Here is a 12,925-nt window from a genome sequence, read left to right as displayed (position 1 = left end):
GATTTCGTTGGCTGCGATTGCGGCTTGTGCTTACTACTATTACGTCATCAAGAAGAAAAGGCATCTCTCCTCACTGTGGCCTTGCCATAGAGTACAACCATCATCTTCTCATAAGGCTTTGCATAGCCCTGCTAAACATGGGCGACATCATGGAATGCATGCTCATTCGAAACTCACTCGTAGGCAGAATCATTAAGGAAACACAGTTCACAGCCATCTTAATCAGAAATTTTAAATCGTTACGCAGCATGCATACAGAAAAATTTGTTAATAAAGAAACATTGAATTTCAGTTCAATAATGTGATTAAGATGGTTGACAGCTTCATTTGGAAATGTGCTAAGCAGAATGCTTCAACTCGAAATACCAAATAAACATGTTCTTTTGATTTCGTGATAGTCACATTATGTGATATTGTTCTTCAAGTAGTTAATTGCTTTCGGAGTTCTTTAATTTCTTCCTCCGTATATTATGATACGTCCATTGAGGAACATTGATTATATGTGAATTTATATGTGCAATCTATATGTAATATTTTTATTTATTATTCTGAAGATATTTAATAAAATTTCCCCAGGAACGCTTCGATATCTCAATGGGATGGGAAGCGGGGTGTGTTTGGTTTTCAAAGATCAAAGTTAATTTCTATACAATCACACTGCTCAACACTGATTTTATTGCCAAATACATTTCAGTGATTTTAAGGTGACTTTGAGGACCTGCTTCCAAATCTCGAATAGGTTACATCAGATTGGCTTTAGTTTTTAAAGCAAAGTAAATATTAAATTATAATAGTAATACATAAGCAGCCACAAATCACCTTGAAACTGGGAAATTAAATTATGGACATAAATTAATGCAATATATCAATTTAATCATGAATAGTAATCAACCATACTTACAAAAATCTCTCTTCGTGTTCTTCTAAATTAATCCTTCTACTTTTCGCCCTGGATTGCAGTATGCCTTAAGGTTATGAGACCATACTTACAGAGGGACTTGGTCGAGAAGGTGCAGAGGAGACCCACGCGTTTTCTTGATGGCATGTAGGCTTAATTTATGAAGATAAAATTTATTTTCTGAAACGTTTACATGTTTCGGAAGAGCGCAGATGTAAGAAGATACAGGGTGGGTAAAAAGTCCGTAAAAACGTTAAAAATGCATAAAAATCGGAAAGATAACCGAAAAAAAACAGGTTTGCAAGGTTAGCATCGCTAGCTCACGGGGATTTTATTTATATAAACCAGTAAAAAATAACTCAAAATACAGCCGATAGATAGCGCTGATGTTCACCTCTCTTATAATTATCAACATATATCTCACAATTATTGAAGTCTTTTATATCTCCTTTCTTGATAATAGGAGTAACGATAGAAATTTTGAGACAGTCAGGAAAAAAAACCTTAATGTATAAGTTCATTAAGGAGACGTCGATACAAAAGAGTGTGCGTTTTTGCAAGAATTTTTATCAATTTTACATCCACTCTATCCGTGACAAAACCTTTTTATCGTTTAGTCCGACAATAGCATCACGAGATTCGATTCCCGTGCAATAAAAGAATGTATATTCGTTCTAATATATGTCATAAAATTATCTTTCGCTGATAATGTTTTTAGGGTGATACACGGAGGTGAAATACTGATTGAAAAGGTTGGCTAGATGTGATAGCTCGCTGTCGGGGTACACAGATTTTTTAATGTTTTTGTTAAAGATTTCATTCACTCATCTCCACTGTTGTCTTTAATTACTTTTGGAATGTTAACCGTGGTATCACAACAATACGTTGTAGACAGTTTTTTTCTTATACAATGATTTAATTCGTTTTGCTTTCAGCATATTTAAAAGCCCCGGGAAACGCCGGATATTGTTTCTAGTTCTCTTAAATAGCTTCCCAGCGCATATTCTCCGTCTTATTTAGCATATTTGAAAGGAAATTAGTGGTGGGGGTAGAAAAATTACATTAAACGAAATATATATTGATATAACGAAATTATTGATAAATCTTTATTAAGAACACACAGAAACGTACGACAAAACAAGTATATAACAGTACGAGATAATTTATCCATTGTTTTCAGGCAGTGATTTCATTGTGTGTTTGTGAAAAAGTTGTTGCTAACACATTCGGAAAAAAACTAACAGTGTCTAGGCAAAAACAAATCATACCAGGAAAAATGACTTTTTCAAAAACGTTTTGGAGAAGTGTCTTCTTATTCGCAATAAATCTGTACAGATTCATAGTAGCCTCACCCGAACTAGAGAAAGTTTTTACCAAGTACAAAATCATCGATTTACGCATATCCTTTGAGGAGAATGAAGATGCAATTGAATCATTCGGCACGCCCAATCGCACCTTGCACATAGGTTTCGACTACTTCGGACACAACATTGCTATATCAGCCTACAAAACCCCAGATGTGCTGCTGAAAAGGACCTCGGTGGAAATACATGGAGATGAAGAGAAGTACGTCGGACCATTTCAAGGCAAGTTTTACGAGTTCGAGGACGAAACAACGTCAGTGTTAGGATTCTTGACTGAAAGTGGTGGTTTCGAAGGAAATGTGAAAATGAAAAATGTCACTTATTATTGTGTTCAGGCGTTGAGGTACTTCAACGACACCAACATGATGACGAAGACTGTGGTGTACAGAGATGTCGATATCAAGGAAAAGACAACTCCGATTTGTGCAACGAATCAGCAATCCACGGCCAAAGAGAAATATATGTCGACTGATCAACAATCCAGAAACAAGAACGATTCGTACAACAACCGCTCAAACTTTGATCACAAACTCAGTGTATTTGAAGATTTCCCAATTGCTAAACAACAAGTCCCCAGTTCTAATAATTCCCTGGTATGTAGAGTCGAGGTACTCGGTGACGTAGAACTTTATGAATCGTACAAAGGCGATACTCTTCAATTTTTGTATCTAAAGCTGAAGTTAGTCGACCAGGCGTTACGCAATACAGATTTAGGATCAGATGTCATCCGAGTATTGCCTTGGAAGATTAAAATTTATAAAAATAAAAACGGACCAGACTATCCGTTCCCTGGACCCATAAAAGACATTTATAAATATTACGATGAATTCCAAAAGATTAACGAAAAACGTAGTAATTTTTCTTGTTTAATACTTGGTGTAACAGGAACGGCCTTGAATGCCAATGGGATAGCAAATAATGGAGCTGTCTGCTCTGGAGATAATATGAATTTCCTAGTCGTAAGAACTGGCATACCGCATTTAGATAAAGCGTTCATTCATGAGTTTGGTCATTCATTTGGGGCACACCACGATACAGAAGAAAATGCTACATGCGTACCATACGGGATTTTCAATTACGTGATGATGTCTCACGGTTCGATGGGTGAAAATAGCGAAAAATATTCTCCGTGCAGTATCGACGGTATACGGGCTATGCTAAAACTGGATTACGTGAGGGAGTGCATGAGACCCTCATCTCCAGAATGTGGAAATGGATTGAGGGAATATGACGAAGAATGTGATTGCGGTCCTGATGAACATGTTTGTGAAAAAATGGACAAGTGCTGCACACCGAAAGGTGGTCTGGGTGAAGACAAAGAATGCACCTACCGTCGTAGTAAAGGTTACACATGCAGCGACGAAACGGACTCATGTTGCGCAAACTGTACAGTGGCCGCAAATGGGACACGATGTGCTTCTGAAAACGGTGGTTGCGTCTTGGGGATATGCGATGGTAATTCCAAAGACTGCTGGAAAAAAGTTTTTTCAAGAGATGGGACGACTTGTGCAGGTGTGAGCGGCAGTGTTCATACCTGCTCTTCAGGCTCGTGCAATAGCAGCTTTTGCCGTGACCACAGTCTCGATGAATGCATATGCAAACACGAATGGAGATGCAGAGTTTGTTGTTTGAAAGATGGAACGTGCATATCAAGCGAGATACTGGGAATCGTTTCACGTGGCATTACAGCAAAATTACCTTATGGAACAATATGTGGCCCTAAACTCCAGTGCAATGGTTATGGAGATTGTACTTCACCCACAGGTGAATATCCAAGTGAAGCAAAGGTTTGGCCGTATATTCTTACAGCGCTTATCCTCTTGACTGCTATTGTGGCTGGTGCATACTACTATTGCGTTAGAAGAAAGAAAAACCATCTTCCTCGAATGTGGCCTTGCAAAACTGCACAGAAATCCTCCGCTCGTCATGCTATACATACGTCAAGAATTCAAGGAAAACGTCATATAAGTCCAGGTCATTCGAAGAATCGGCTTGGTGTGTATCATTAGCTATACGCGGAGTTCCCATCAGAAAATGACTTACACATAACTAATTCGAATCCACAAAATACTGTATCTCGGAATATTTGATACAATGGTCAATTTATGACAGGTTTTATTGGAAAATGAACCTTTTTTGAAATGAGTTCATTTTCTCTCTATTTGTTTCTCCTCGGAAAAATATTTGATTCGTAATAAAAGTGTTTCTTTCATCAGAAAAAAATTCAACACACACGCATCTCTGGTAGTATTTTCTGTTTACAGTTAGATCATTGATTATTTATTTATTTATGCACATATTCTACACCACACATGCACCCCCCCCCCCCCCCCGCGGAACCCCCCAACGAATCGGTAAATGCGGTAATGTGCGTGTACGTGTAGTGCAACCTGACGTATAGTTTGTTTCTGTGTAATGCTTGTTATGTGTAGTGCTGTCATCTGCCCCCAGTTTTACTAACTATGAGTGAAGTGTTATGGTTGAAATGATTTACCGTTGTAGGACTGTTGCTCTCTGTGGCGAGACTTTTTAACGGGGAGATCGGCTCGCATTTGCGCCTTGAAGTTGGGAACCACAGAAAACCAACTTCAGCCGACCACCACTGTGGGGTTCGAACCCGGATCCTCGCATCACGAGTCCGGCACTATAACCACTCGACCACCACAGCGGCCAGTAGTAGGTAGGGGCTCGGGGATCCATGATGTTCTTAAGTCAGCCACCTCGTTGGGCAATTTGCCTGTTGTGGCGTTGTATTTGTATTTGTATTTGTATTTGTATTTGTATTATTATTCATTGAATTATGTCTTTTTAATTCTATAGTAGTTATTTCTTGGGATAAAAAGGCATCACTCTATATTGGTCGGATTAATTCTCAAAATACGTTCATTTATTTACTTGACGTATTTTCTGAGAATGCTACCAGATAATTCTGAGACAATAATTTCAGTGTCCACAATATTATTGCATACAAGGTGTTCGTAAACTGTCAGGAAAAATGAAAGGGTGATATTACCGATCTAGACGAAGATTATTTGCAATGAAACCTATGGTCGCAATCCACTCAGATTTCCAGAAAAACGAAACGGAGAAACACGTTCAACAAGCACAATGTCTCACTTCTGACATTATTTCCGCTCTGCCGAAGAAGCAGCACTTCTCTAGAGCATAACAGTCAATCATTTGCCACAGTTAATATGGGTATTATCACCCGTCAATCATATTATAAATAGGGGTGCTATATTAGCTCTCTATTTTTTTCCTAAACAGTTTATGAGCACCCTGTATATGAAATGACAGTTTTTTTCTCCGTTGGGTTTTTAAAAGTAAGAATAAAAATATTAAAAACAATAATGAGAATCTGATTTTCAGAATGAACATGAAACTTTAATCTAATATGCAGTTTTATTGATTCCATAATTTCCCTTCCCGCATTTTCCTGGCGAACCGTTGATCCCAGAGGCTTACTTGCGACTAGAAAAAATATCCAAATAAAGATTGTAGAAGTTAGATTTGTTATTCACGTTTTAAAGGTTTGTGTAATTGACAACCCGTCGTCAAATCCCAATTAGGAAGTTGTTGTTCTGTCTATTCTGAGTATAACAAGAAGTTTTCTCGGTTCTCAGTGGGTGCGGTAGCCCACGTTGAATAAACACTCGCCCAAAGTACCAACAACTGTCTAGAGGTGTCGTGAGTTCTATACCTGATTCCTTCTTGTCAAGATCTTTCCTGACGTGGAGGTACAATAGAAACGGCGAAAACATAACCACGCAAAATATATTCCTACCGCAGAGAGTCATACACCGAGGACTTAGCGTACCAACCCCTCAATAAGTATAAGAACCCCGTCGTTCCGAGTTGACAATAAATTGTAGGTCCCGGTCAAATTCCTCTCGTGCCCAAGAATAGGCCGTAGTGCGACAAAACGATCAATAACGCTGCTAAGTGCAATATACACTGAATTTTCATTGAGAATTTTCACGGTATTCGAATTAAAAACAGGAAAATGATTTTCAAATACAGCGTAAACTAACAGACAGCTATTCGACCCTCCCCCCTCGTTTATGCGGTTTTTTCCCAACATTTCTTCGATGTTTAAATTCAAATATGTCAATAAAAATTTTTATTTTAATAACTATGACAAAAAAAAATCCTTGTAGCATGAATGAAATATCTGACAAGAATAGGGTGCAAAGGTGTCATTCTTAAAAATTACAAATAATTCTACCCATTTATGTATGGACAAAAATGTAAAAATATCCGGCGGAATCATCACGGGCCACTCAAACAAAAATTGTAAATAATAATATTTTGAACGCCAATAGAGAAGCCAAGAATAAATTATAAAATACTCACAACCCTACAGTCTTGGACTGAAGTCATTCAAACATTATATGATTAGGGCTTTGCTTGCTGGCTACTTTTCCTTAACCGTATATGCACCTCGTACACATTCCCCTACGGAATTTCTAACGGATCAAGACATGCCAGAATATGTGCGTATGTATGGCACCTATTGATGTTGGTTGTCGAGTTGTGCTTATTTCTTGTTCACACTGCTCTCTGTCTTCCATTTTTTGAAGTAAAGATGGAAATGCTTGAATTGGGGCGCGGTAGCCCGGTCGATAAGATACTCGCCTAAAGTACCAAAGGATGTTTAGAGGTGTCGCGAGTTCGATACCCAGTTCGTCCTTGTCAGAAAACCTTCCTGACACGAGGGTAAAATAAAAAACGGCGACTTGACCGCAGCAAAAATTGCTACCGCAGGGAGTCCCCCATCGAGGGGTTAGCGCACCAACCCCTCGACGAGTATAAAAAACAAGCCTGCCGTTCGGAATCGGCAATAAATTGTAGGTCCCGATCTAATTAGCCCTCGTGTGCAGAAAATGACCGTGGTGCGACAAAAATGATCAAATTCTTGAATTTCCATTTTATGTCAGTATCGTGTAGTAGGTCTACCTGCTACTTTTACTACTTTACCGCACACCAACTGCGATCAATGCGAGCCGATCTCCCCGTTAAAAAGTCTCGCCACAGAGAGCAACAGTCCTACAACGATAAATCATTCAATCATAACACTTCACTCATAGTTAGAAAAACTGGGGGCAGATGACAGCACTACACATAACAAGCATTACACAGAAACAAACTATACGTCAGGTTGCACTACACGTACACGCACTTTCCCGCATTTACCGATTCGTTGGGGGGTTCCGCAGGGGGGGGGGTGCATGTGTGGTGTAGCAGTAGTAGGTAGGGGCTCGGGGATCCATGATGTTCTTAAGTCAGCCACCTCGTTGGGCAATTTGCCTGTTGTGGCGTTGTGTTTGTATTTGTATTTGTATTTGTATATATCACCATACGGCAATTTTCAACCGGAGGAGTTGGGTAATAAAGGCTCCATCCATCGGTGGTCGCCCCAGGTTCAGTAGGTAAAGAACTTGCTTCTAATATTATGTTAATGTTGTTCTACAACAGGGGGAAAAAAACGCGCCTGCGCGATGTTGGAACGAAGTTCAGTTCCAGCATCGCGCAGGCGCGTTCTTTTCCCTATTACGTGGACAGCGCCATCCAGTGGTGAACGCTGTCGCCAGAAACTAAACTAAACATTCCTAAAGTATTTGTCGAGGGCCCAGAAACCATTGTTGCCCGTCAGTTTTTCGCCCATTTTCCCTGCTCCAACGAACTTTTAAAATAGCCTGTCGTTTGGCGACGATAGATCTAAAGTTGTAGATTTGTATGGAGAATATACACACACGCAGACAATCAATTATTATATATATAGATTTTAAATACATTTTATAATATGCATTTTTTATTTTTTAAGCCTGTGTGTGTTTTGGGAGGGGAGAAGTCTTTTGTTAAAAAATCTCAGATATATATTTATAGGGCGTTTTAGCTCGGCTTCTGGAACGTCGCATAAACGAGGTCCACTGTTACTAAACAGTGAGTATCTTGGGGAGAAAAACCTTTAGGAAAAAATGAAGGGAAAATACTTTAAATCGCTCCGAAGCGCAAGAGATGGTAAGCAACAAACTGTTAGCATTTTTAATCGTTTTTTGAGGATTTAATAATTGAAATCCGCTGCTATTTTTTTGTTTTTTTGTTTTTAATGTGTTTCTGGGTGAGATGAATATACTTTAATTTTTTCAGGATGACACCTTTGAACACTTTGCTTGTTAGATATTAGTTCATAATCTTAGCAATAAATGTCAGGATGTCACATCGAAATGATTTAATGATGCAATCAATAGAGTTGCAGCAATCATGTCCCAAACTCGAATAAAATGTCAAAAAACACATTTTTCGTGAAACACATTCAAAATTTCTATTCACCAGTTACTTGATGCAAAAATGCAATAACAAAGCGGGCGTAACTTCGGTCCTAAGCGTTTTACAAACAAAACAAGGCTTATTTTGAAATCACAAGAAACTGATGGGCTTTCATGAAAAATGGAAATTACCATTTTCTTCCAAATATGCGTTTTAAACACAGTCGGATACCTTAAGCGAGGAACTTAACATTGTTTCTCTATAAGAGGAATTTTAGTTTAAGAAGATTTTATCCGTTTTAACGGTGGATTATCCGTTACTCGATTCAGTGGGGCCGACTGTATATGTCTTCATTAATTTTCAGTTCTCGTGAATTTTGAATCTTGTGTTTCGTGTATTCTTATGTTTTTGTAAATATTTTCCATCATTCTGTGAGAATAATTTTTTTTTCTTTCCCTCCCCTCCAAAAAACAAATGAAATCATCAAGACAGACCAAAAATGTCTAGATTCCGGCCCCAGCCTATGAAGATAACAGATGAGATGACAGGGGATCAGCACCAATTGCTTTTAAAATATACCTCCATCCTAATATGTGCACAATCATCCGTCTTTACGAAACCCAGAAAATGTTCACCAACTCCTAACCCCATCTCGTCTGTAATCACCACAAAATTTTTTAATCTCGGCAGTACACAACTGTCCGGGGGAAATAATGCTGTAAAAATTTTGTATGTCATATTTTTTCTTCTTTTTTCGACACAAAATAGTGTTCCCGTTTCTGCCACACCGATTTAGCCGATCACTACCCCATTCTACTAAAATTAAACTATGATAAAGTTCCAATTTCCAAATCTCTTGAAAATCCTACTCTCATATTATTTTACATTAAAAAAAATTTACACTTATTTTACCAATTATAATTACCTCTAGTAGAATAGCACCCCTCCCCCGTGACACGCGTCATCACTGTCGTCAGTCCATCGGAAGCTCTCGAATGACGCCGTCGTCGGATGTTTCTATGTAGGTTTTAATTCGCTTTCGACGCAAGACAATTTGGCGTCTTCACCAGTGCTTTGGCTGTGACGTATAGTTTGTTGTTTCAAGTAAAAAAGTTAGAAGCGAATTATCTTCTCAAAGTTATGTATGTACATATATATATATATAATAATAATAAAAAAACCGAAGTAAAGGTAGGTAACATAATAAATATTATATTTTTAAAATACATATTATACATATTTTTTGATAAAATGTTTTTTGATAAATTATATTTCATTATGCCCAGCTTCTCGTATGTGGCTCTTTAAAAACTTTGGAATTTTGTAAATTGTAATTTTTGACTCTTCCGACTCAAAAGGTTGCCGACCCCTGTCCTATGCTGATGATCGTCGGTGCCGATGCAAACTAAAAATTGCAGATGGATTGCAGGAACATCATTACCATTAATCGTCGTTACATGTTTCCGATCAAAGCTTAATGTTCTGTCCTCTTAGTGACATCAACTACATTTTAAGTTGCACAATGGCGAGATTTTGCAAAGCAATAAGTACGATCATCAGGAGGTCCCGCAAAGAGAACCTCGTCGGCAAAGCGTCACATCTTGAATCCTCTCACGCTAGGTGCCCGGTTTCTCTCAGTATTTTCACACCTTGGCGATGACGAGCTCTCTAGTGTACAAGAGTGAGCTCGCCGCTGGTGTACGTGCCTGTCCTTTTGTACAGTAGCAGTCACTGTAACTGGTGCTTTCTGGTTCTTACCGTACCTGTACAAAGGACCTGACGTTGAACTAGCGATGATAGTACGCCCTGAGTTGGTAGAAGGTTGGCAACCCCTATTTGATCCGGACACATGCAGTCTGCTTGATTGTTGCGAGTTTGAGAGCGATGTATACAGTTGAATGACGTTTTGTGCCGACAAAAGGTACCGTTCGTTCTCTGTAGCGACCACACACATATTCTTGGGGGAAGATGTATGAGTAAATTTTGCGATCGGGGTCGAGTACGAAAATAAAATCGTAAATTCATGCCTGTGATGGCATGACACTCGGATCCATGCCACAAATTACCGTGGGTGCTTGAGCACCTCCGGCTATGACGCCACTGAATGAAATAGTGAACCAGGCATTAATTTCACCTTTTTCCGAGGGGGGTCGCAAAGAATATATACTAACTGTATGTGTATATATATATACACCATTTCTAGTGCACTTTAGAAAGCCGAGGGGGGGGGGAATCAATAACCCCCTGATCCCCCCCCCAAAATGACGGGTCTGTGGTAAACACATGGGCCCACCCGGGCACACACCCTCCTCCGAGGGAATTTCAAAAGAAGATGGGGCATCACGAAAATTAGATCTGGTAAAAAATTTCCGGAGTAACCAAGTGAATTTGCTAAGTAGGACCTCGGAAAAAAAAATACATGGCTTGGGGGCCCAAGATGCTCTTAAAAGATAGCTCTGGGTAAGCACCTCCAGAAATTTTCAAAACACCATCTACTTTCACACCATGTACCAAAACAAGGACGTGTGGTATAGGAATGGTCCCTGATTTTGCCCCTTGCTTGGAATGTCTGTAATTTAGGTCACGTACACCAGGCAATTGCGCAGCTGAAAATGGCGCGGGGGGGGGGGGTGTATGAAACTGATATGGCATGCCAGATTGAAATTATACAAGGTGATTGTGCGAATTGAAGATGGCGTGTTACAGAGCCGTTTCAACGCATGGGTTCATTCCGGGACCATGGCCACTACCACGACTAAGTTATACAGAGCGCCAGATCAAAATAAATTTTTAAAGATCTCCATCTTTGAGATCATTATTGCCGTGATCACTAATACTACATGTTAGGTTTTTTTTTGCTGTCACACACATTTAAGACTCCTCCGTATAAATCTGGCGTTGGTAAACCATTCAAAGTGATGTTAGCCATCACGTAGGATCGGTCAAACTTATACCCCTTTTTTATAGTATTTTACATTAAACAATTGTTCAGGGAATTTTTCCAGGTTCTTCATCATTCTTCTGCATATTATACAATGTTATGCATTACACTTTCTGACAATGTTTTGATGATCCAGAATAAAAAGAAGAAGAATATATTTTGTCCTATAATATATTATTATTACCTAATATAGATATATTATTACCTCTTGGAACACATTAAAAATTATTAATGGCGGTATTTATCCTCCCATTTTATTCAGCAAAACATATATATTATATTATTAACTACATCTTGCTATATGTTCAATGGACAGTGTTCGTAGGTGTTTCCGTTCATAATCCCGGCAGGTGTAAATCCCGAAAGACTCGAATTGAAAAATTTAATTTCACCGTATAAGCCGCAATTCTCACGCATTCTGACGGTATTTGCATTTCTTGCAGTGACGGGCGTTGGTGTGCCGATGAGAACAATAAATTGCGAACAAATAAATAGAATATATTTGATGTAATTTATTATTCTTATCAACGCCCCACACCGCGAGAAATGCAAATCCCTACAGGAAGCGCGAAGTTATACGGCGAAATTAAATTTTTACATTCGACCAAGCCGAGATTATGACCTTGTCGGGATTATGACCAAGACCCATTAGTAGGGTCATACAACAGAGAATTTGACCGAACATGTTCGATTAGTTCCTCTTTCATCGTCGAAACACGCACGAAAAAAACCCAAATGAATATAAACACGAACAAAACACAAAATTGATCAAAACCTGAACGAAACAAAAAGAACGAGAAAAACAAATATGGCGTCTTCACATGCCATTCACGAAAATCTGAAAGGTTTGATTTGTTTTTGACGCATAATAAGACATGTTACGTCGGATTTCATAATCCGACACATTCTCACGTTACGTCAGCACAGTGCGTACGTACCTACAGAAGACTCATAGGCGGAATTTATATCGCCCACATTTCTACGTGGTCACACGTCACGTCAGAGTAGTGCACAAGGATATTTGCGCGTTACGTCACATTACATCATTAAACGTCACATTACATCAGGTTACGTCAGCACAGTGTGAATGCACCTACAGAATACTCATTGGTGGAACTTTATATCACACGCATTAACGTGTGGTAACACGTCACGTCAGCATAGTGTGTTTCAGCCTTAAGGCTAATTTGTAAATAACGTTAATTATAATTTGATTAACAGCCTTCAACAAGAGATCGTAACAGAAACAATTACGTAATGTAAACAGAAGAAATTTCGTAGTGTTCGTATACTCTTTCTTTCAGAGTTGCGTTTGTTAGTGAGAAGGGTGCTACTGTGCAAACTGAATTGAAATTCACACTCAAAATCATGAGCTTTTCAAAAATATTCGTAAAAAGTGTTTTTTTGATTACATTAAGCGTCTCTTGTCTATCATATGCTTCATCACTTGAT

General features: G+C 38.8%; 1 protein-coding gene across 1 annotated transcript; it reads left to right on the top strand.

Moving 5' to 3' along the window:
- Nucleotides 1-2,174: 2,174 nt before the first annotated feature.
- Nucleotides 2,175-4,271, top strand: LOC149078717 (disintegrin and metalloproteinase domain-containing protein 10-like). Its single transcript, XM_089240443.1, has one exon. The coding sequence runs from the start codon at nt 2,175-2,177 to the stop codon at nt 4,269-4,271; it is 2,097 nt and encodes a 698-aa protein (XP_089096569.1).
- Nucleotides 4,272-12,925: the final 8,654 nt, after the last annotated feature.

This window comes from Pholcus phalangioides, unplaced genomic scaffold (genome assembly GCF_987345545.1).
Source record: "Pholcus phalangioides strain wild (caught in Gottingen) unplaced genomic scaffold, Ppha-v1.0 ptg000013l_1, whole genome shotgun sequence".
Taxonomy (NCBI): Eukaryota; Metazoa; Arthropoda; class Arachnida; order Araneae; family Pholcidae; genus Pholcus; species Pholcus phalangioides.
Note: the sequence above shows the minus strand (reverse complement) of the source record. Positions and strands in the feature narration are given on the sequence as shown.